Raw genomic sequence first — 24,919 nt, 5'->3', positions numbered from 1 at the left:
GAGGGAGGAGGCATTGCTGCTGCAAACAAGCAAGCAGGCAGCAGGGTGGCACAGTACCCAGATGCAAATTTGCTGCCCCACCCAGAGTGTGTCAAGGCAGGAATTGGGAGTAGGTCAGGAATAACTCACAAGGAGCCAGTGAAGTTAACTCTCTGTTTAAAGAAACAAATACAGCTAAGGCCTAGTGAGTATAGCAACTCTTCCCAGTAGGTCTTGCACCAATGAGACAGTTGCGAGGATTGAAGGTCCCTGCCTTCCCACAGCTCTCTAGGTCTCCCCCCACCCTAGGTCTTTCCCAAGTAACCTGAGGCTCCTTCTTCTTGTCTGTCTTTGCTCTGCTCTCTTCATACCTCTGAAGGTTCTGGGAGAGCAGTGGGGAGGGGAGCTGGTTGCAAGCAGGAAGGGGAGACCCCCCCGGCTTCTTCACCAGCCCGACTCACCTCTGCCCCTTGGCCCACCTCCTCTCCGGTCTCCACTTCTGCCTCTGATTCTGGGCTGCTCTCTGCCACAACCTCTTCCTGCTCACTAAAGCAGGCATAGGCAAACTCGGCCCTCCAGATGTTTTGGGACTACAACTCCCATCATCCCTAGCTAACAGGACCAGTGGTCAGGGATGATGGGAATTGTAGTCCCAAAACATCTGGAGGGCCGAGTTTGCCTGTGCCTGCACTCAAGCCTGTTGCCTCTTCAGCTAACACCACCTCCTCCCAGTCTGCTCCTTCTTCTCCCTCCAAGCACACATTGCCGTCCCACCACCAATCCCCTGGCGCTGAGCCTTCTTCCCCTGGGAGCTCCCTTGAGGGTTCCCCAGCTGGTGCCTCCTGCCACCCCTCTTCAGCCAGCCAGTCCATAAGAAGTGCCGCTTGAAGCAGCTGACTTAGAAAGCCTCATGGTAGCGCCGGCCCTAGTGCAACGCAGTACAGTCGTACTTTGGGTTACAGGCGTTTCAGGTTGTGTTTTTTCAGGTTGCAGACCGCCAAAACCCGGAAGTACAGGAACGGGTTACTTCCGGGTTTTGGCGGTCACGCTTTGCTCATGCGCAGACGCGCTGAATTGCAACCCGCGTGTGGGCAGATGCACCGCTGCGGGTTGCAGACGCTGCGGGTTACGAACGTGCATGCCGCATGGATTACGTTTGAAACACGAGAGTCCACTGTATTAAAAATGGTTTTAAATGACTTGGCACAAAGGGATCTGTCCTGCCCATTTAAGGTGGCCCTGTATGGGTGCTTTTGCCTGAGAAGGTGAACAAGCAGAAACCTAGCTAACCAGGGCAAATTCAGTTTGAAAGTTTCCTGACAAAATCCTCTATCCCCCCCTAACAGCGATCCTACTGCAGTTTACCTGGATGGGGCTGGGATGTGGCAAGGGGGTGGTGAGGTCTGGGGTACACTGGTCTACCACTGCTGCCAATCTGATGTTTCATGCAATGTGATGCTACAGCCCCAACCTTGCTGCTGATCTACTCTGCCCTGCCCAGGTAAGCTGCAGTGTCACCAGCGTTAAGAGGGTGGCTGAATGATTCTGCCCAGTCCTACTGGCCACTACTGATTTTGCCTTAAGCTCCCAGCAGTGTACCTGTTTCTAAGCCCTTGGTTTTTGAATGCAACATAAAGGAAGGATAGGTACAATTTCTCTCCCTCTTTAATTCTCCCTTTCAAATTGCCTTCCCCCCCCCCCTCCACCTCCTCTGAAGCTGAACTGCACAGCCATACCAGAACCCTGCTTTCTCTCTCTGTTCCTTGAAAGGATTCAACAGTCCATCAGTTAATTGCTTATTTTAATATATTCTTCCAATAAACCCACATTTGTAGAAAAGCTCTGATTTCATCTCCATTGCTCTCCTGAATACATTGCTCGGGCACTCTGCTGTCTAGTCTAAACAATCCAGAGTTACTCACATTTGACTCCTTTTGTGTTATGCCAGTGTTTTGGTTCCTGGGTCTGCTCAACCAGCCAGATTAACAGCCTGTCCTCTAGCAGAACAGAGCAAGGGTCGTGGTAGGAAATGGTCACTTTAGATGTGATTCATCTTCATTCATTATTCCCTGAAGAAGAATAAACAGTCTGCAGATGTGCTTGGAGATGTGTTTTGAAGGTGGACGAACATGCAATGCCACGCCATATATCAGGGATGCTGCTTCCCTCAGCCTCTCTTGGGTAAACACCATTTTGCTTATCCATGCTTCATTCGTTTTCTACTGCCACCAATTCACTCCAAATGCTTTCAAAAACCTCCTAGCACCTGGTACAGAAGGCTTAAGTGTGAGAGCCAAACACCAACACTAGAAACAGGATAAACCTTAAACTGAGATTGTTGATTTATTAAAGGAATACTGTGTACTATGCACTGTGAGTAAGCTGCTCCTGTGCCTGAGAAAATGGTCAGGATGGGGTTGCACTCCCCCTGATTTTTGCAGTCTGGGGTGCTGCTTCTGAATCCAGCTCTGTCACTGGAGACTCAGGTAGCTTCAATGGCTAGTCGTGCCTTTTACCAGCTGCAGCTTGTTTAACAGATACGGCCATTCTTGGATGGGAAAAGCCTTGCCATGGTACTTTATGCATTCGTTACTTCAAGACTGGAGGGCTGCCCTGTGTGGGGCTTTCCTTATGCATGATCCGGAAGCTGCGGTTAATGCAGAATGCTGCAGCACGATTGCTGACAGGAGTGAGGCCTTGTCATCATACAACGCATATGCTCAGAGATCTGCACTCGTTGCTGATTTGCTACCGGGCCAGGATCAAAGCGTTTTTATTAGTCACAACTTGGGACCAATTACCTATGAGATGGCCTTGCTGCACATGTGCTTGCTCAACCACTTCAATCAGTGGAATTGGTCCACGTAATAGCCATTCCACATTTGCAAGAACTCGATCATTTAGTGTGGCAGCGCCTGCACTTTGGAACCCCCTTCCTGTTGAGATCAAAGCAGGCGCCTTCACTGTACTCTTTTCAGCACCTGCTAAAAACATTCTTGCTTATGCAAGCCTACGCAGATGCTTAGAAAGATGTGGTATTTTTAACCCGTTTCAGCATTTTAACTTTTGTGTGCCTTAAAGTACGGTTGTGAAATTTTTTGCTTTGAGGGTTTTTAACAGTCAAGCCGTGTACAAATTTTATGAAATGGGACAATGGCATCTGGCTGTTGACCAGAAGGTTGGTGGTTCGAGTCCAGCCAGGGACAGCTGTGAGGCGGCTGGACTAGATGACTCTGAGGGTCCCTTCCAACGCCACAATTCTATGATTCGATGACCCAAAACAGAGTTTCTGAAGTGACTTGCCAAATTAGCCCCAGCCAAATATATCCACAATCCAGCCCAGCAATGGGGGATCAATCTGTCTCTGAACCCAGAAATGTCCTCTGGTAGTACTTCTGCTTGGATAGTTTCGCTTGTGGAAACTGGCTCCCTTCCCCTGATCTTCACCAGACAAGTATTAACAACATACTGGGTATTAATATTCAGGTTTCTGGTTTCTCTGGTTTCTGCCCCCCCCCCCCGTACCTCCCACACCCCTCCAAATCCCCAACTGTCTACCCTCAATTTACTTTGTTAATTCCCAACAGACTAGAACGTCCAGCCCATCAGAGCTGGCAGTCACCCAGACCAATCTCAAATGAATTTACCTGCTTAATAAATTCTCACTCTTCTCTCCGCTCAGAACTACTGCCAACCAGGCTTGCGACATCGCAACCATACAAGGCCTCGAACTTTGACCATCACGGAATACAGCATTTCTCCACAGTATCAGCTGGTGAATCGAAAAGCGCTGAGACAAGGCCATGTGCCCATTCGATTTACGTATACCCATTCTCTCTCATGCAAACAGGCACATCTGAAACCCTGCATGCCTACTGTCGGAGTCTTGTCCTAAATGCAGCACCAATCTGATCCAAAACAAAGCAGCATCGTAGAATTGTTCAGTTGATAGGAACTCTTCAACCCCTTGAAATGCAGGAATCTCAACTAAAGCATCCATGGCAGATGGCTATACAGCCATCATTCATATGGTACTGAATGTGTCAGTAGGAGAGAAAGGAGCAATCCTGCAAAGTTTTGTTCAAACCTCAGAATCATATCCAAGCCAAACGTCTGTCAAACGAGGCTTTCGCATTCCCTGCCCCCAGTAAATGGTCCGAGGAAGAAAAATATTTCTTCTTTTCCTTGAATTAAAATGTCTGCTAATTTTTTTTTTTCATATTATGCACACAGATATGTCTATAGTGTCTTATGGGAAGGACAGCTGTATAGCAGAATGATCTCTCATAAGTGGCATGTCTGTTCTTTCTAATGCTACAAACTAGAGAGACTAAAGACAGAGAGGTTAGCAAAAGAAAAATGAAAAGAATGAAGCTGGCAACTGCTTTATACTTGCATTAACCCCCACACACCAAAACATCCCCTCCAAAACGCTATTATGCATATTATATGAACTGAGAGACTTAGTACCCAGTCATAACACATTTAGAAAGACAAATGTGGTGATTTTACCCTGAGAAATTTGAATAATTCCCTTCTTTTACAAAGTGCTCTGTAATTAATCCCCTGTCATCTGCAGGAGATGGGTCGTTATCCAAGTTATCTTGATTCATTGACTAAGATCCATTTCATGTAGTTTTACAAAGGTAAATTTAACTAGAATTGTCATTTTGCAGCATTCTTCCTCTTCGTCAAGCTCCAGCATGAATCCAGCTGCTTTTCTTGTACTATACTGTCAGGGCAATAATAGCTGATGAAGGTTCAGGTGAAGGGGAGATAATGTTGCCAACATTATAACATCTCCAGCTCTCAAAAGAAAACAAAGCCCTAGGATCTGGGCTTAGGGAGGGGAGGAAATGAACATAAAAAAACCCCAAAACCTTAAGAGGCTGTTGGATCAGGCCCATCTATGAGAAACACACATGACATGAGCGCCATCACACTTTCCCAGTTTATCCCAGTTTGAGAGCCAGTATGGTGTAGTGGTTAAGAGCGGTAGACTCGTAATCTGGGGAACCGGGTTCGCGTCTCCGCTCCTCCACATGCAGCCGCTGGGTGACCTTGGGCTAGTCACACTTCTCTGAAGTCTCTCAGCCCCACTCACCTCACAGAGTGTTTGATGTGGGGGAGGAAGGGAAAGGAGAATGTTAGCCGCCCTGAGACTCCTTCGGGTAGTGATAAAGCAGGATATCAAATCCAAACTCTTCTTATCCTTCCCAGCCTGATGGGAAACAAAGCAATATGACTTCCTCAAAACTTACCCACTTGCCAGCAAAATTGAAAGCGGGATCCTGTATAACCACCCCATACCATGATGAGCACAAACCATCATGAATCCACAATAAAAAAGATGTCTAGAGGGCCCTTTATAGTAAATAGTAAATGTTTGGGGGGGATTAAAGGTTTTTTATCCTGCGCTGTGTAAACTCTCCTTGTAGTTTCATGTTCTGCTCACTAGAGGTTGCTAGCGGTTGTTCTTTTTTCAAACAGATGAAAGCGCATTTATAACAAAATTGGTATACCAATTGATTTTTTTTTCTAGATGTGAATATGAATAAAAAGTCCATCAAAAAAAAGCAGCAACAGCTCTGGAATCCTATTTAAGGCTGCAATCCTGTCCTACACAGGCTTACTTGGGAGTAAGTCCCACCGTACACAGTGGATCTTACTTCTGGGTAGATATGTACAGGATTACTCACCTGGAACTTAACATTTGGTCAGGGACACGACGTTTGTCACAGTAGCAGATCCCATTCCTTCACATTAATATTTTCTGCAAATAGAAGCCGTGCAAATAGTCTGGAGATATCTAGTGTACGCTGCGTGATTCACTAAAAACACACAGGCACACATTCTCTATCTAACAAAATGAAATTGGGGGGGGGGGGGATATGTAGGAGAGATATCTCAGAACTCTCTTTACCATGACTTTGTTCCACTTCAGAAATCACACCCTTTCTGCTCAGTTTAGATTAGAACAGCTTTCTTTGTAGAATCATATACTTAGCTGGTTTACGCAGGGCTCAATCTAGTTTGTAACATAAACTATCTGATAAGCCTCTAGGACAATTTGATAGCAGGAATGGGCTCCACTATTGTTAAACACACAGTTTTATAGGAGTTTTCTATTCCAATCTTGGAATTCCTGCTGTAGCCAAAACAGCCTTTTTTTTTTTTTTTTTTTTTTTTTTTTGCTGCCTGCTTTAAACTTTCACACATATTGGTTTGTGTATTGCAGGCATAGGCAAACTCGGCCCTCCATATGTTTTGGGACTACAACTCCCATCATCCCTGACCACTGGTCCTGTTAGCTAGGGATGATGGGAGTTGCAGTCCCAAAACATATGGAGGGCCGAGTTTACCTATGCCTGGTGTATTGGGTTGGATTCAGACTAAGTTTCAGAGGAAGCCTAGGCACATCTACTCAGAAGTAAGTGTGGTGTAGTGGTTAAGAGCGGTAGACTCGTAATCTGGGGAACTGGGTTCGCGTCTCCGCTCCTCCACATGCAGCTGCTGGGTGACCTTGGGCTAGTCACACTTCTCTGAAGTCTCTCAGCCCCACTCACCTCACAGAGTGTTTGTTGTGGGGGAGGAAGGGAAAGGAGAATGTTAGCCGCCTTGAGACTCCTGAAGGGGAGTGATAAAGTGGGATATCAAATCCAAACTTTTCTTCTTCTTTACAGAATCCAATGAGGCTTTCTCACAAGCAAGTATGCATCAGACTGCATCTTAAGTTGCACTTAGGTCTCATTGCAATCTATGCGATTAAGTTAAAGGTAAAGGGACCCCTGACCATTAGGTCCAGTCGTGGCCGACTCTGGGGTTGTGGCGCTCATCTCGCTTTACTGGCTGAGCGAGCTGGCATACAGTTTCCGGGTCATGGGCAAGCACAAAATAACAACCACAGTGCTGAAAGAGCCTTGCAAAGATCTGTTTTTTCAGCTGTGTAGGTTGTAGTTCTAACCCAGGAGTCAGCAAACTTTTTCAGCAGGGGGCCAGTCCACTGTCCCTTGTGGGGGGCTGGACTATATTTTTTGGGGGAAAATGAACTAATTCCTATGCCCCACAAATAACCCAGAGATGCATTTTAAATAAAAGGACACATTCTACCCATAAAAAAACATGCTGATTCCTGGACTGTATGTGGGCCAGATTTAGAAGGCGATTGGGCCGGATCCAGCCCCCGGGCCTTAGTTTGCCTACCCATGTTCTAACCCGTACAGTGGTACCTCGAGTTAAGTACCATATTTTTCGCCCTATAGGATGCACCGGCCCATAGGACGCACCTAGGTTTTTTGGGACGGGGGAATAAAGAAAAAAAAATTATCCCCCCCCAGCCACGACTTCAGCGCGCCCCGCGCTCCGGGCAGCAAGCTGCTATCCACGCAGGGCACCCTAGGCTGCGGATATCTGCCTGAAGCGCAGGGCTCTCTGCTTCAGCGTGCCCCGCGCTCCGGGCAGCAGGCTGCTATCCGCAGCCTAGGGAGCCCTGCAGGAACTCCCGTGGACTCCCCAGGCTTGCTGATAGCTTCCTGAAGCTTGCAAAGCGAGAGGGGTTGTGCTCTCTCGCTCTCCAAGCTTCAGCGAAAGCCTGCATTCGCCCCATAGGACGCACACAGATTTCCCCTTCATTTTTGGAGGGGGGAAAGTGCGTCCTATCGGGCAAAAAATACGGTACTTAATTCGTTCCGGAGGTCTGTTCTTAACCTGAAACTGTTCTTAACCTGAAGAACCACTTTAGCTAATGGGGCCTCCCGCTGCTGCTGGAGCACGATTTCTGTTCTCATCCTGAAGCAAAGTTCTTAACCCGAGATGCTATTTCTGGCTTAGCGGAGTATGTAACCTCAAGTGTATGTAACCCGAGGTACTGAAGGGAGATGGGAAGGGTTTCTCCCAATATTCTCTGTACCTTGCACCTTGTACCTAAGAAGGAATGTTGCTCTCCATATTATCTGCACCAAGCTTATCTCTGCAATTGTGGTCAGGCAGTTAGCAAACAGTGGCTGTTTGCTAACTCTGGCAGGTCAAGAGTCCATTTCCTGCCTTGTCAGCTAGCAAGAAATTGCAGCCGTTTGCAAATCTAATCAGCCTGCTAAGAAGGCCGTTTCCTGCCATGCTTTTCCTGCCTAGTAATGCAAAGATAAGAAAGACGTGTATAAGCAAAAGGGGAAGTGCTTAGCTAGCAGAAAGACACGTATGAGGAATGTTTAGCAAGCAGTATAGATGTGTTTAGCAAGCAATATAGATGTGCCATATAAAGGAATAAGTTGAACATTTGCCAGCTGATTAGGGAAGTTTAAGGAAGGAATGGGAGGGGGGGAAATGCTCAAAAGGTATAAGAAGGCTTGCTGAAGTGTATTGCTTTGCAGCCAGTTTTTCAGGAGCTATCCTGCTGGTTGTCTCTGTGCACAGATTGCAATAAACTCTTTTTCTCCAAAGAAGATTTTGCTTTCCTGGTACTTTTGTTCCCTCCAAGGTCCGGGGATGGCGAGGCTGATGGATCCCTAGGTAAATAAGGCTTCAGTACTACTCTATTTAAAACACCACTGGGCACCTCTAGAACATTGATTTTTCAACCAGGGACCCTGAGTGCTGCCCACACAGCAAGGAACTGAGTGATTCACGAAGAACAATTGCTTGGGTAATCACTCAGCAAGGAACTGAGTGATTCACGAAGAACAATTGCTTGAGTGATGACTTTACTCTCCCTGTGCCTGACTTTGATATTCTGCTCTGATTTTAATCCATGGACATCAAGCTTGATACACAAAGCTATGAATCACTTACTCCGGAGCAGTCTTGGAATCATCCCACTAGCATTCAAGGAAACAATTGCATACGATACTGGCATGATCCAGACTATTGGTTCAGATCCACACTGTACATTTTAAGCATATTCCTTCCCACAAAGAATCACAGAGCTACAATTCCCAGCACCCTTAACCAACTACAGTTCTTGGGATTCTTCGGAGGAAGCCAAAAACAACAGAGAATGCAAAACCAACCTTGGTTGCATAGAGAGGCAACCAAGTTCAGTCCTTGGTCTGGATTTCCAGTCGAAGGGATCACAAATGTTCCTAAAACATTTTGCAAGGCTGTCACCTTTCACATTCAAACACTGCTCTCAATGTTCCTGCAGGAGCCAGCCCAAAACCTGAGTTCACACCAGAGGCCCTTCTTTCTATACCACCACATTCAACCAAGGGACTCAATATAGAGTCTTTTTAGTGGTGGCACCTGCCTTTGAACATCCTTCCCCAGAGATGCTTTCCTGGTGCCAACTTTGTTGTCTTTTGAGCAGGAGGCAAAAAACTTATCTGCAGTTTGTTTTATCACACATAGGGTTTTAACTGCTGCTGCTGTTCTATTGCTTAATGCAATAAATATTTTAAGGTGTTGGGTTTAATTACCAGCTGCTCTGACATCCCTTTTGGCTTCCATCCTCGTCTCAGACACTGGCATAAATAGGAGAGCACAAAATAAAATAGTGCCACAGCAATGATTATTAGTATCAAATGCCAGCAATGAACACATTTCTAAACCAATCTTCTCAATAGGGCTCCCAACACTAGTTTGGCTGATCAATACAGAAACAAAAAATAAAATTGCAATATTGCTTTATTGAAACAATAGATAGAGCTTCTGAGACTTCCTAAGGGATATGGTTCGGTAAATTTAGCACTTTCAGCAAGGTAATTGTGTCGTCTCATATTTATCCATTGACAGAATTTATTTATTTATTCATTTTAAAGCTTAAACATGAAGAGAAAACCCAGGAAACACTTTGGGTAAAATAGAAAAATTAAACACGTTTGCTCCATTTTACAAGTCAGCTATTTTTAATCATGAAATGGTCCAGCCGTTTTGCTCTGTTCTTCATTATGACTAACAGCTGTTTCAAAAGCAAACCTATTTTGTGTGTACCAGTGCCTCAATTTACAGCACATTATAAAGGAAAACAAACAAACAGTCAAGAAATATTCCAACATATACATTATACTTCTGTTTCCACTCTCTATTACAGTCAAAGGAATTGGTTTCACAGAGTTCCTGGCCATTACTTATATGATTCACACTTAAATCAATTTGTCATCCATTTGAGCAATATTTTAGTTTTTTTATCAACAAGTATGCAACAAGTATGTACATCTACAAATCCTTTGTAGATTAACTTGCTTTATATATCGTTTGTATCGAGCAAATAGTTTTAGCCTTCTTTTAAAAAAGGCAATATTTTATTATTCAATACTTCTACAGTCATCTCTGATGAACCTTTGAAAATATAAAAAGAATATTCTCCAAACTATGAACTTTATAGCCAATAGAAAATCCAGAAAAAAACAGCTTAAGCTTTGTAAATCTAATCAGAACTGAAGACAGCATCACAGAGTGCAGATGAGAGTTCAAGTGGTAGTTATCAAATAATACTTTTATCACAACTCAGCATATCTCCCCCCTTGACAATTTCTCCTTTCACATGACGTGATTATTGCTATAGAAAACATTTTCTTGTGAACCTTATATACAATTGAGAAGATGTGTTCCACTTTTTGTGAGGTAATTGTGCTTGATTGCCATGAATGATCAAAATTGCTGTCAGGGAATCACTCATTATCCTGAAAATGGGAAGCAATTTTATGCCAAGAGTATCACGTTATTATTTACTCCAATTAAGGGAACACCATATAGAACTTTAATTAAACCTTTTCCCCAATTTACATCATTTGTAGCCTGCACCTGAAATTATATCAAGCAGCATAATTTACCTCTCAAATAATGCAGATAGCCTTCAATAACTACAGGTCTCATTTTGTTCTCATTTAGTACAATTCAGGTAAGTGAAAGGTGGATGCTTAACCTATAGCAACTCCACAGACTCTGCTATCTCGGGTGCAGGAACAACTCAGGATATGCTTCCAAATCTATAGGAATTCCCTCTGCAAAATCACATCGGTGATGAGTGTCCAAGAATTCAACACAACAAGTTTAATACAAATGTGTTTAAGTGCAAAAAAGTAATGCTGAGCACTTCTTTCATTCTTGGAGTATGCTGAAATTTCTTTTAAGATTTCTCATTTTTTAAGGAAAGTTTTAGTTCAAGCTTTGCTATTGATTCTGGGTTTTAGTTTAATTAGCCATTCACAACGTTTACTCTACAGCATCAGACATTTGTTTAAATGCATAGCCTTTATTTTTCTTGGCACCCTGTATAAACAGTAATACAGAACTGGAAAACATAAAAAGCCTCACTGGCTAATTTCCTGTGCATGTTTTGCAAGCCAGACACCTTTTTTCTAGAAGTATCCCCTCCCTAACATTGTCTAGAGACAGTTAATAAACGTTCTCTGTTAGCAGGCTTTTCATTTATGCGGTGGCAAACCAAAAATAAATGGAAATGATAAATACATGTTTTAGCCACTAAATATCCTCTCATTAACTTTCATACACATATAGTATTAAAGTAGCATCATTTTATTCGTCCCACCTAGCCAATAGGGATGGATCAAAATTAAGGCAAACAAAATCAGTTTATTGTAAACAATGAATGAAAACTAAAAGTACTTAGTGAGAGTGCCAAGGATTTTTCATTCAAGTAAACAGGTCTGATTATTCATATGAACTGAACTACAAGATATTAATACAACAATATCACCATGTTAGAATATGCCCAGGGCGGGGGGTGGGGACTAGAGTGTCTCAAACCCTATGAAGTTTACTAACAGACCCAAAACCCAGCCAACACCATGCCTTCAACATCAGCTTGATCTATAGAAATCAACAGGTGCAACTCTTTGCTGTTAGAGATCAGCATTATCACCTAACAAATGCCTGAAAATCAAGCTGCTTTTAAAGGTGCAGGAGGGACCAATAAAAATGTCATCCCTATATTCTACCAGCCAAATCTAAATGAAGTTACTGGAGCTCAACCAACAGAACACACAAACAACCTGCAATCTCAGCACATACTGCCTACCTGCAGAACATATTAAACAAGTGGCCACAGGGAAGCAATGTGTAACCCAATTTCCTGCCAAAGTCACTAGTTAAATATGTTTAAACTGGATGTTATCTAGTTTAGGTCCATGAATTGAATCAGAGTATTGCTGATTTAACTAGTTTATGAATATCATTGATAGGCTGCAATCTTAAAATCCAATTGGGAGCAGTCCGGGAGTTCTCCCTATTATTGTAAAAACAAACAGCTGGCTATAAATATAGTTTTAAGGTTGCAGAAGGATCCCTGAAATCCACAAACTACTTAAACAGCTATAAATCTAAGTACTGGGATCTTAAGGTGTTGGCAATTTCGGTTATACATTGCTTAACAATGGGCCACTTTGTTCTTCAGAAGGAGAGGAATATAGATCAAGGGCAGACTAAGAATGTTTTTCTCTCTGTTGATTTTAAAACCTCTTCCAACCCTATGATCCTAACTCCGTTTCCCTGGAAGTAGGTCCCACTAATTTCAGTGGCATTTACTCTCAAGTAAGTGTGCTTAAGAGTTGTGTAAACTTCCTTCTCAAACAGGCTTAACATTTATTTACACTCAGAAAAGAGCTTTAAAAGAAAAACAGTACACCGTAAATCACAGATTCACTTGGAATCAAGAATTAATATCCATTTCAGAAAGAATTGACCTCTTGAAATAACCAGTAAAACTGAGACAGCATCAAGAGTATGACACTAGCCTGCCACACCTTTTGAAGGTATTTTAATATCATGAGAGATGTACAAAATACATCCAACAACATACTATAACAGTGCCCCTTTCTTATGTGATATACATTGTATTGTACATCCTTAAGGCACTAAAGAGAAGATTCCCTCTTAATAATGAGAATTGCAAAAATCACGTTACCAGTTGTAGGAGATTCCAGGCAGCAGCCAGGAATGATTGAATGACTTATATTAGAACGATATGAATGTCCTAAAACATTGCAAGTATAGACAATCCATCACCATTTCTTTTCAAAAGGCACCACATCTTTTGCCTAGTCCTCTTTGGGCCTCATAAAAGAAAAAAAAACAGCAATTCTTGAGAAACAGCATATTTGCTTTTTCAAGCAAGCTGAATTCACTGGCCTTATATGTGCCCCTAATCTTTTGGAAGCCCGTTCTTCAGTACTAGTCAATATACCTGCCTACCACTCTACCAGGTGTGATCAACGTAAGTACCTAGCCAGCTGCTTCTCTCATGCAAATGCTGTCCTGAAGAAACCACTTCTATCTGCAAATCAAGTGCCTTGAAGTCAAGTGTGCACATTAAAAGAAAAGAAAAAAGCTAAATTTTCACCATTATAAAAATATTCCTCTTATAAATCTTTAAAGCTTGTAGAAGCCAGGAAAATACATTTGAGAGAATCCTTTGATACTCATTGTTTTCTCCCATAAAGCGTAGTTATGGTCAGCAATTAAAAGGGGTTGTGGAAAATGTATCAGATTGATTGTTCTCTCTACAGCTTATTTTACCATATACATTCAACATTTACATTTAAATCAAAATGTTATGGTTTCATAAAAGTTTTGTTTAGAGATAATGTTAAAGAAATCAATCAGAAAACAAAAGGCAGACGCTGCAAGTTAGCACAACAGCTCTGTAATTTTAAAGTGCTGTTTCGAGTATGATTATTTATTCATTTTTAACTTAAGAAAATGTTGTTGGTGTGTGTGCTTTTTTAACTGATCCATATACTACTTTCCTGGCTTGGTTTTTTGGAAAGTCATTTGGCATAAAATGGCCATTTTTTCCCTACATAGATGTATTTATTCTTTTGCGTACTCATTATGGGATAAAGCCATAACAACATTTGTCAGTGTTTTCCTATGAACTGGTTCTCCTGCATTTCCATGAAGATGCCCTCTCGTTCTGCAGCTTTTTGAATTTGGGACCGAGAAACAACCACCAAACAAATCCCAAAGCCACGCATATTAGGGATTCCACGTAATAACCATCCAAGGTAATAATACAAGATCCACCTTCTTTTGTACAAAGCTGCAAGAGAGAATGAGAGAAGGGCGTCAAAAGATGCTATACGGATATATGTATTAACAGAATAAGTTAAAATGCATTGATAAAGCATTCTAGATGAACACACTGTTTTTATCCTTAAAAATATAGTATGTTGGGTGATATCTAGCTAAGTGGTACCCCCACTAAAATCAGTGGATGTTACAAAGTCCATTGATTTCAATGGGTCTGCTCAGAGTATGACTAACTTTGGTTACCACCCATTAATAATAATTTTCTATTAAAGGTAACTCGCAACTTGTGTACATTCAAATTGTGTGGATTTGGCTTTATATACTTGGCAAAAAACATTTTTTTAAAAATAAGGGGGTGGGCATCAAGGGAAAAAAGACTTTTTCCCCAGATGCCCACCCTTTTTTTAATTAAAAGTCTATACTTTTGTAGGGAGTAATGCAGCTGCCGTAAGCTTCATAATGCCCCATCAGTGATGCCTACTGGAGGAAGACAATTGAAGCATGTGGGTTGTAGCCAAAGCGGAAGGAACAATTATTCTTTCAAGATGATCTTATACGAGCATTCTGGAAAAGTCTCACAACTTTGCTATCACACTACTATGTGGCTAAAATCACACTGTTCAAACCCCATAAGGTGAATAAAGTGAAGGTCTTGCATATAGCTAACACAGGAGGTGCAAATTATCTCACTTGATAATATGCAAGAACAAAAGCTATTCCTAAGATGCTTTTTAAATGGGGAGGAAATATCAGTGCTGAAAGTTAGTGTCAGTGCATCAAGACTAGTATTGGAATGAAAGCGTCTCTTATACGAAACTTACTTCTGCAGCAGCTGCAGTCCCGCAGTTATGTCCTTGAGCTCCGACACACTCCTTCACTGTAAGTGGATCCACAAGCCAAAGAGCTACTGTTGCCGGCCAGTTTCCTCCCAAATTCGACACTGTGTTAAGTAGCGTCATGTACGTTCCGCCTATGAGTGGGTCACTAACTTTGGCATTGAAAGCCATTATAGCAACATACATGCTGTACAGCGTAACCTGGGGGAAAGACAGATGAACACAAAGAGAATTATGCAAGAGAACAGCTTCAAGTAGCAACTGCTATTTTAGTGAAATGTCTTATGGAACACTGTGGAGCTGCCTTTTAACATGAAATGTAGTCAAAAGGGGCCAGCTGTTGAGAGCTGCTGGGGTCTTGGAAGACCAAAGATTCCCACTTTTACATATCTTGTAGGAAGAAACAAAAACATTGTTTTTGCAACAAAATAACCCTCCAACACAAGATTTCAATAAGGAAAACACTTACATAGTGCGGAAGAGGTGGAAAAAAATTCACATCTGGCAATCTGTATACTCCTAGGCTTGGTTTGGTCAGAATACAGTTTACACTTCCAGAGTTAATGCTAAACACATTACTTCTGGTAAATGAGCCACCACAGCTGCCAGAGAGCTGTGATAATGTATGTCCCTGGCTTTATAAACTCATCTACCCATGTAATACCTGAAACTAAAGGGGCACATTGGGTGACAGATGTAAAATATACTGGCATTATTTTCAGCTCTCCTACCCCACTATATTTAACATGGAAAAGAAAGAAACTGGTCCATCCTTCTCTAGTACTAACAGTAACAGTAAAGACTTGTAGATAGCAGACAAATGTGTTTTAGGAAATTTAGGAAATTTAATATACCTTAAGTGGTAACAAAGCCTAAGCTCAATACATTGTTCACACACACACACACACACACACACACACACACACACACACATATATCAAAGCCTTGTGTCTACACAGACTACTCAAACACAGACACACATAGCAACTTATTACCTGATGCAAAGCATAACTCAGAAGCAATATAATATAGTAATAGATGGGAAATCCTCCTTCGTATTTTACTTTGGGAGTCCACCAAACCAAGAAAGCAAATTCCAACCCAAACAGTAACCTGTAGGGAAAAGATAAGGGGAAACACCTTGAATACCCAAAACCCCTCATCATTTCTGCATTAAACCAATACGAGCTAGGAAGGCAACCCAAAATTTTGACGAGGGGTAGACCTGAGGCAAAGGGGACGCAGGTGGCGCTGTGGGTTAAAGCCTCAGCGCCTAGGACTTGACGATCGAAAGGTCGGCGGTTCGAATCCCTGCGGCGGGGTGCGCTCCCGCTGCTCGGTCCCAGCGCCTGCCAACCTAGCAGTTCGAAAGCACCTCCGGGTGCAAGTAGATAAATAGGGACCGCTTACCAGCGGGAAGGTAAACGGCGTTTCCGTGTGCGGCTCTGGCTCGCCAGAGCAGCGATGTCACGCTGGCCACGTGACCCGGAAGTGTCTCCGGACAGCGCTGGCCCCTGGCCTCTTAAGTGAGATGGGCGCACAACCCCAGAGTCTGTCAAGACTGGCCCGTACGGGCAGGGGTACCTTTACCTTTACCTTTAGACCTGAGGCACAGCAGTTAGATTATGAGCCAGTGGTGATTCACTGGCCAGTTTCTGGTGGGCTACCTAACAGATGCAGATTTTGAAGAATGCTGATCTAGGTGAACCTTGGGTTGATTCAGTAATGCACCTTAAACAAGGTCTGTTTTGCACTTGACAATAAGCAACTGTGCAAATGTGCTGGCTCGCACACACTTTGCTCCTCCCTGGGGCTTTTCACATCAGCAGATGGCAGCTAAATCAAGGTTTTGCTTATCAAATCATGGTTAAGATGTCTCCCCCTTGACGATGATCTGCAACTTAGCAAGTAGATTTCAGGAATTCTAGTTAAAAAGAGGCAGGCCATGCAAGACTGAAATCAGCCCCTTTGATACTAAGCTGCCTAACCTTGGGGTAGTCAACATGGTCCCCTCTAGATGGGCACTCCAAGGCCCATCAGCCTCAGCCAGCCAATGATGAGGGGCGATGGAGGAGTTCCAATCCAAAGCATATGGAGAATACTATGTTGGCTTCTCCTACATAACCCATCGTTTCCCATCCATATAAGTTGAAGGAAATGAGTGATCCATGAGACACATTCTGTGGTCTTCATGGAAATGAAAGGCCCCCAAATGCCACAAAAGATAAAACAATAAACACATCTAAAAACAATTCCTATACAGATGCAGACTGGGAAATATCTCTACTTAAAAGACTTTTTGAAAGAGGAAGGTCTTCAGCAGGTGTCAAAATGTCTACAGAGGTGACACCTATCTAATATTTAGCAGGAGGGCATTACAAGTGGCATGTGGCACAACACTTAAGGCCCAGTTTCGACATCACACAGAATGCGGACCTCCCTATAAGATGGTATCTGCAGGATCCCTTCTCCTGCAGAGCACAGTAACTCATTGAGTATCTAAAGACTGATTTAGGTATCCTGATTCCAAGCTGCCCAGGGTTTTATACATTAGAAACAATACCTTGAACTTAGCCTTGTCCATAGGGGGTGTGGAAAGGAAAACACCAGTTCTGACACAAGTGGAATTTTAACCAAGCACAGCTCTTGTAAAGTATAATTCAGCAAAGCTACAGCACTTCACTATATATTGCATAATGAACAAGAGTGGGGGATTCCGAACCAATAACCACTGCAAAACTTTCCAAGTAAAAGCCCAAAATGCACATCTCATTGCTTTTAATGGTTACAAAATTATAGTTTCACATTAACAGAGCTGTATATTAACAGGTTTAGCTATCAAGAGGTTTTTTACCTGAAAGGCATAGCTTTGTAAAATGTGTTCAGGGGCTGTGGACCTGCTGTGTATTTGCTGATAATCAGAGGCAATATGATCTGCAGTGGAACCATTGGAACAGCAAGAAGAGCCAAGTGTTCTTTAGGTACTCCTTCTTCTACCAATTTGAGGCCTGTGACTGCATCTGCTGCTGAGAATCCAATCTGCAACATAAAATCAGTTTACAATCTTACACACATTCAACATTACAAGGTGGTTTTCCTGCTGTACTGCTATGTAGTAACTTATTCATGGTCACCCATCCTGAGTGTCTTGCAGACCACTTAATGATTTTTCTGCTCACTACAGCAATTGTAATGCACTGTACTGGATTATGTATGATTTTAATTGTATTTTTATTGCTTCTTTTTCTCTTATATTGTTCAGTTATTGAATGCAGATAGTAATAAAATAGAATGCAATGTAAGAAATAAAAAGAAACAATCAAAATACAGCTAAAAATCAATATTACATGCCACATACTACCTAAATGAAGCTTGCAGACCACAGGTGGTTCATGGACCAGTTTGGGAATCACTAGCTTAGAAAAATTAAATCCTGCCCCTCCGCTTATAGAACATTATGCAAAATCCATGGTTTGCTTTTTTGCCTGAGCCTGTGTCAGTTTATAAACCATGGTTTGTGGTGGGCCATCAAAGTAGGGTATGAAACCTTGATTTGAGATTGCAGCTTCTTTAACAATTGGAATCATTCCAACATTTGACAGGAAGCAACACAGATGATAGCCATATCAGGGCAAATATGGGAGACTATACAAAAATAATCACAGTGGTACCTCAGGTTACAAACTTAATTCGTTCCGGAGGTCCGTTCTTAACCCAAAACCATTCTTAACCTGAGACGCGCTTTTACCAATGGGGCTTCCCGCTGCGCGATTTCTGTTCTCATCCTGGGGCAAAGTTTGCAACCCAGAGCAACTACTTCCGGGTTTGCGGAGTTTGTAACCCGAAGTGTTTGCAACCCGAGGTACCACTGTATTGGATCAATAATCTTGCAGTGCTAGCATGGCTTCATAAATATAGCCCATGTAACAATTGAAAGAGGCAGTGTTTACATTAAACAAGTAGGAACTGCAACAAAATGTTACAATGTGGACGACTCTTGTCCAGGGTTCCTGTGGTCTAATAATACCTTCTTCCGGGATATTTAACGGAGCTCCCCCTTGCATGCCAATACCTCCCTCTTTCAGCTATGATAGTCACTGAGAAACAATCCTGTTGGCTCTCAGGAGTGGAGTTTGTTTTTAGAACAAACTCGTTCAACAACTGTTTTTTTAATCCAGCTTCCTGGCAGAGAGGCTTCGGTAGCATATTGTTTATGCAGTCTTGCAAATTACAAAAAGTTTTAAAAAAAGAACCCCAGGAAAAGTTGAATGATCGTGCTGTAGTTTAATAAGCTGAGACATGCTCAAGCCTTCTGCCTGTGAGTTGTGTTGCTGTGCTACCAATTCCCTCCCTGGCATGCTGCAATATGCCACAATGCCAGCAATTAGCCAGAGTTAAATCAGAACCAGAAAGGGGGGAGGAGCTGTGGTGACTAGGTTCAGAACAAAGAACTTGAAACTGTAGTAATCATGTTTTTTTCTGATTCAGACGTAAGAGGAAATTATGGTTAATTGAGGACTTCTAGGATCCATTGCAGCACACTATGGGGCCATCGTCATAATCCTCTTTTATATCCCTGCTGATTAGGTTAAGATATGACTGCTCAATTGCAGCCGTCAGGGAGCCAATGACAACGGCTCTGTTCCTCTCTCAACTGACTGCATTCAATGAGCTCTCAATCAAAGAAAGAGCAGCCCTCTGGAGACTGAGCACGAGGCTCCCTCTTTCCCCTCCCATGTCAGAGAATGGTGTCAAAAAATACAAAAAGTAACAGCACAGTCAGCATTACAGAGCTAACAAGGCTCATGTTCTCTGTTAGCAGAAGAAGAAAACAAAAGTGGAAGCTTGCCATCCCCTGGAATGCCAATTCTGAAGAGTCCAATAGTTTAAACACCTCAACCACTGAGAAATGCAATCTTGTTGTCATTTCACTGGAACTCCCTGCCTATTGACATCAATGGTTTTGACACTAGTTGAAAGCATTTTTGTTTAGGCAAGCTTATCCAGACATGCAGAAGGTTGACATGTATTTTAATCTGGTTCATTCCTTCTCAATTTATTCCCACATCAACCCGGTAAAGTAGGTTAGGCTAAGAGGTAGAGCTCAGTGAGCTTCATGGCCATGTGGGGATTTGAACTCTATTCTCCCAGATTCTAGTCCAACACTCTGAACCATTACACCACATTGGCTTCCCCCTCTGCACACAAAGTAATGTCTGTATAGGGCTTCCAATCTATTGCTCCTACAGAAAGTGCATACTTAAGATGACACACATATTGCTTTGTATCAACTCAGCTACAATGCTATCTCATAACTTACACGGTTCAGGACCACAATACCTTAAGGACCACCTCTCCCCATATAAACTGATCTAGACCTTGTGCTTGTCCTTCTCTATGTCCCCACTCCTGAGAGGTTTAGAGACTTACAACATGGGCCTTTTCTGTGATGGTTCCCTCATCTGTGAAAGACTCTCCCCACATAGGCTCACCTGGTGCCAGCATTACATGTCTTTAGGTGCCAGGTGAAAACATTCCTCTTTACCAGGGTGTTTGGCCATTAAACAATCTGCAGCAGAGGGGACGGACTGTTATCATGATTATTTTATTGTTATGCTGTCTATTATTATGTTCAGTATTATGCTTTTATTATTATGCTCCATAAATTATGTTCTTAATCTTGTACACCACCCTGGGATCTTTGGTTAAAGGGTGGTATATAAATCAAATAAATAAATAAATAGCTAACTAGCTAGCAATAGTATCTCTCTTCTCAATTAATATGTTTTCTGGCATAGTAGCTCATAAGACTGGCATATAGGTCCATGAATAACAGGAACTTATAAAAATGAGGCACATTCCCAAATGATAATCGCAAATCATGTACTCACTTTTGCTGTTAAAATCAGGGCACAAAATGTAAGGACTGCTGGCATTTTTACTATTGAGAAGAGCAGCTTGTACGTATCCATGATGCCTTTTGTTTCTTCTTTTGATGGGTGTCGTTCCCTATCTTCTTTTTTCAAGAGTGCGACCAAGGTGGTAGTGATTAAGAAAACAGCACCCCAGTAAAATAGGAAATCTGAAGGGGAAATGAAACCTTTTCCATTATGAAGACACTTGATGCTAATAACATACTATTTAAAACCAACACTAAGACTAGCTGCAACCTTCATAAAACAATTAACATACCGTCCAATAAGAAAAAGAGATTTCACAAAACCAATTACTGGTAATTTATGCTGGATTATTAGCTCATCCAAATAAATAAGGGGCTCCACAGGAGCAAACAGTCTACATAGTGCAGCCTTAATCTTTACCAACAGAAAAGATGTCAGATTAATCCCTGTAGGAATGGACTTGGAGAACACAATGTGAATAAGCAAATTAAGTTAAGAATAATGAAATTTAAGAACTCATTTAAGCAAATACTCTTATCCCCAACCTCAAGAACCCTACTTACCAAACTGGAAGCATTGTGATAAATTAAAACATGCATGCACAAAGCAAGATATATAAGTAGCCAGTCTGAAATCACTGGGATCTCTGTTGCCTCTTTGTTGTGTCTATCTGATATAACACTAGCCCATAACTTCCATACAGATGCTCTTGTTGTCAAGATCAGTAGAGGGGGGCCTCCTTGGTAGTCCCACTGCCCTCAAAAGTTCAAGCTGTGCTGTGGGAGAGGGAATTCTTTGTGGTAGTTCCTAGGTTGTGGAATTCCCTCCCCACAGAAGTACATCTGGCACCTTCATTATATTATATATATTGTATTAATCACTTTTTTCAGAAACATACACAATTTCCAACATATGCTAAAGACACACCTCTTTGCTCTGATCTCTGGCAATTGAGACGTGTTTTCAGGAACTACCCTATTCCTGTGACTACAATTGCTTCTAAACTGTTTTTAATACCATATGATTACACCGTACATTTCAATTGTGTGCTTTCAACCTCATGCAGAACCTTATGGTGGCAGGAAAGTAGATGTGTAAAAACAATGCCTCTCTTCCCTTTCTTGAAGAGTTCTGAAAAAAACTAGATTTGACAGGTCTTTACCAATTCTGCTTCTAGTTGTAAACCTATACTCTAACTCAGGCCTGTCCAACCGGTTGATCACGATCTACTGGTCGATCACGGGATGCCCATAGTCGTCCCTTGTCCCCCCACATCCCCCCCCCACAAAAGGAAAAAAAGCTCAACAACTTTGGCTCCCCCTCCCCCCAAAAAGCTCAACAACTCTGGTCAAACCAATGGGTAGATCTCTGCCAGTTTGTTATAGTGTGAGGAGATGGCAGTCTCTTGGAAGTTGGATGTGCCTGCTATAATTGTTCATTTTGCTTTGGGTCTTTTCACCATAGGTATCTGAAGGATGTTACCTCTCATTATTATTAATGTTAGCAACATGGATGAGGACAACTAGCTTAGTTTAGCTTATTCATTAATTAAGATGACATGGCAGCTCCATTTTCAAGCAAAGTAATCTGGGCAAAATGTGTAAATGCAGAATTGCTATCTAGTATGAACCAGCAAATACCAAAACTTATGTAAGATAACACTGCATTTTCACTAAGTGTGCTAATATAGCAGCATGTGTTCTTCCAGGTTTCACCCACCCATCCACCAGCTTTTTATCAAAAGAGTGTATCAAGATCAGACAGTTCCTAAACAAATGTGAACCTTCAAAGTTGGGCAGCTGATATAGCAATCTGGAATAGAAAATCCACACAGGTACTGTAATTCTTTTTGCAGTTCTATAAGAGGGGTGTAAATGAAATGTTCCATAGTAGACTAATCCATCACCACTTCTTACCACACTACACATGAACAATTGTCAACCTGAAGAGGACACAGAAGCTTGGGGGGGGGAGAGATAAAAGGGGCTCTCGGATAGATCTGCATCATTACATTCATTTCAAAAATGTATACCTGAAAGCGTTACAATTCCTCTGGGTTGAGGCTGAAACCGCAAATACTTGTTGCAGAAGGAGGCTGATTCCAGAGCCAAGAACAAGACATTTCCCAAGAAGTAGCCAGCTGTCTGTCCCACAGAGTTACAAGTGGAAGCATAGCCCACATTCTCCCGAGACAACATAGTCAATGCCCAGCCATCTACAGCTATGTCCTGAGTGGCTGCCAGAAACTCAAACAAGAAGAAGGTCACTGTAAGAGCCACCACATCTGGGCTTTTGCCATCCTCCTCCCCAAGCAAAGAGTCCACCTGCCTGGAAAGGTACATCATAAAAAGCCCCAAGGTGTACTGAGTGGGCACAAGCCACGACTTGCGCCGGCCAAAGCTCTTGAAGTACACGGCATCCACCAGGGGGGCCCACAGCAGCTTCAAGCTGAAAGGCCAGAAGACGAAGCTGAAGAAAGCCTGGTCCGTGTAGCTGACGTTCTTGCTTTGCAAGATGAGCGGGATGCTGCCCGCCAGCCCCAGCGGGATGCCCTGCAGCACGTAGAGGAAGAGGAGCAGTAAGATGCTGCCCAGCTCCGCTCGGTAGCCCCGGGGTGTCCCCAGCGGCGTGACGCTCGGATCTTGGAGAAGCGCCTCACGGTCATCTCCCACTTCGGCGCGGCCATCCCCGCAGAAGTCCGGGGGCGGGAGCTCCCTCTTCAGCATATCCACCGAGTTCTGGTAGGAGCCCGGCCGGCGCTGCCGGCTGCTGTCTTTGTAGGAGATGGTGGGGGACATGTCGCACACGTAGTCCAGCGCCGTCGTCCTCGGGACCGGGGAGCCTTTCCCCCGCCGCGGCGGCAGCAGGGCAGCTCAAGGGAGGCTTCCAGCTCCGCCCCGCCTGGAACAGGGGTCCGGCCTTCCCTCCTCCGCCTCCCACCTGGGCCTAACCAGCTCCAGGTCAGAGGGGTCCCCTCACACCCGCTGGAAGGACGGAGAAGTCGAGGACGCTTCAGGCTCGTCAGCTGGAAGTCACGGGCCTCCTCGCGGAGCTTCCCCACCAAAACAAAGCAGTAGCTTCTTCCTCGTCGACAAAACACAAATTTCCCTTCTCCCGGCCCCCAAAAGTCCGTTAGGGAGCAAGGAAGGGAAATAAATTCCTGCCCACCCCCCAGGCCCACCCCAACCCCACTTTCTACCCGGCACGGTCCGACGCGTCCAAGTTCCCCGGCTGGAAACACAACCCGGCTCGCAAAGGTACCGCCAAGGCAGCCGAAGAGCTCTGAGCAGCCGTGGTCCTATCTGACTGGAGGAGCAGGCGAGCTACGTCACCGGGAAGCCATCCTATCAAGGGGAAGAGGGAAGAAGAAGGGATAGGGAAAGAACTATAGAGCCGGCTCGATGGAAGGGCAGGACAGAGAGGCGGAAAAAGATCCGTGAAGGGTAGAGCGGCTTTTTGGAGGCCGGAAGTGAAGAGCTGCGTGCTTTCTTTGAGCGGCTGTAGGGGTTGAATTGTGTGCGCCTGCTTCAAACCGAGAGTCTGTCAAGTTTTGCAACTGATACCTCACTGATACCTGCAAACACCTAAGCACCCCCATTAACCCTAACCATGCCTCCCCAAGAAATAAGTCCTGTGAAGTGCCATTGCCCTTCCCTCTTCTGGCAAATAGGTGTATAGGGCTGTAGCTGGCTTACCTGGGAGCAACCAGGTAAATCCAGTAGTTCTGAGAAGACATGGTTAGCTAGGGTTGCCCGCCTCTCCTGTGCTGTCCCATATTCCAATGCAAAATGCTACGTCCTGTATTGATACAGTTTTGTATTGCAGGTTTCTGCCAAAGGATCCTCTCTTAAATGCATGTGTTTGGAAGGGCGTGTGAAACATGGGCTTAGCCAGGATTTTTGTTAGGTGGTGCAGAACCTCAGTTTAGTATTTTTATTGATCTCTCTTGATTTAGGGGAGGGTAACTGCCCCCCCCCCCACGCCCATGGTGTGAAAGGTCATATTTAAGCTCTGGGTAGCCTAGCTCAGACACGTGTTACAAATCCATGCGTGTGTTGACAATAGGCTGCAACAGATTGGTAATGGGTTGTTTTGAAGTCGCTTTATTATTATTATTATTTGAATTTATATACCGCCCTATACACAGGGGTCTCAGGGCGGTTCACAGAATAAAATCAATATATAAAACCACAAAAGACATAATAAAAACAACAACACTTC

General features: G+C 43.4%; 1 protein-coding gene across 1 annotated transcript; it reads right to left on the bottom strand.

Annotated features, from left to right (window-relative positions):
- Positions 1-9,579: 9,579 nt before the first annotated feature.
- On the bottom strand, positions 9,580-24,021 carry SLC33A1 (solute carrier family 33 member 1). The gene is made up of 6 exons (XM_083738110.1): positions 22,731-24,021; positions 20,690-20,880; positions 17,653-17,837; positions 15,794-15,911; positions 14,784-14,999; positions 9,580-13,972 (listed from the first exon to the last, which is right to left on the bottom strand). Exons 1-6 carry the CDS (start codon positions 23,494-23,496, stop codon positions 13,802-13,804), a joined length of 1,647 nt encoding a protein of 548 aa, XP_083594236.1. The 5' UTR covers positions 23,497-24,021; the 3' UTR covers positions 9,580-13,801.
- Between the last annotated feature and the right edge of the window lie 898 nt (positions 24,022-24,919).

Source organism: Podarcis gaigeae, assembly GCF_964106915.1.
Source record: "Podarcis gaigeae genome assembly, chromosome: 5".
NCBI lineage: Eukaryota > Metazoa > Chordata > Lepidosauria > Squamata > Lacertidae > Podarcis > Podarcis gaigeae.
This window is presented reverse-complemented; position numbering and strand designations above follow the sequence as displayed.

Coding starts and splice junctions, on each gene's coding strand:
- SLC33A1 (XM_083738110.1), bottom strand. CDS start 23,496: ATGTCCCCCACCATCTCCTACAAAGACAGCAGCCGGCAGCGCCGGCCG. Junction 17,838..20,689: donor CCCTGATTTTAACAGCAAAA/GTGAGTACATGA, acceptor TTTATGTTGCAG/ATTGGATTCTCAGCAGCAGA. Junction 15,912..17,652: donor TACAAAGCTATGCCTTTCAG/GTAAAAAACCTC, acceptor TTTTCCCTACAG/GTTACTGTTTGGGTTGGAAT.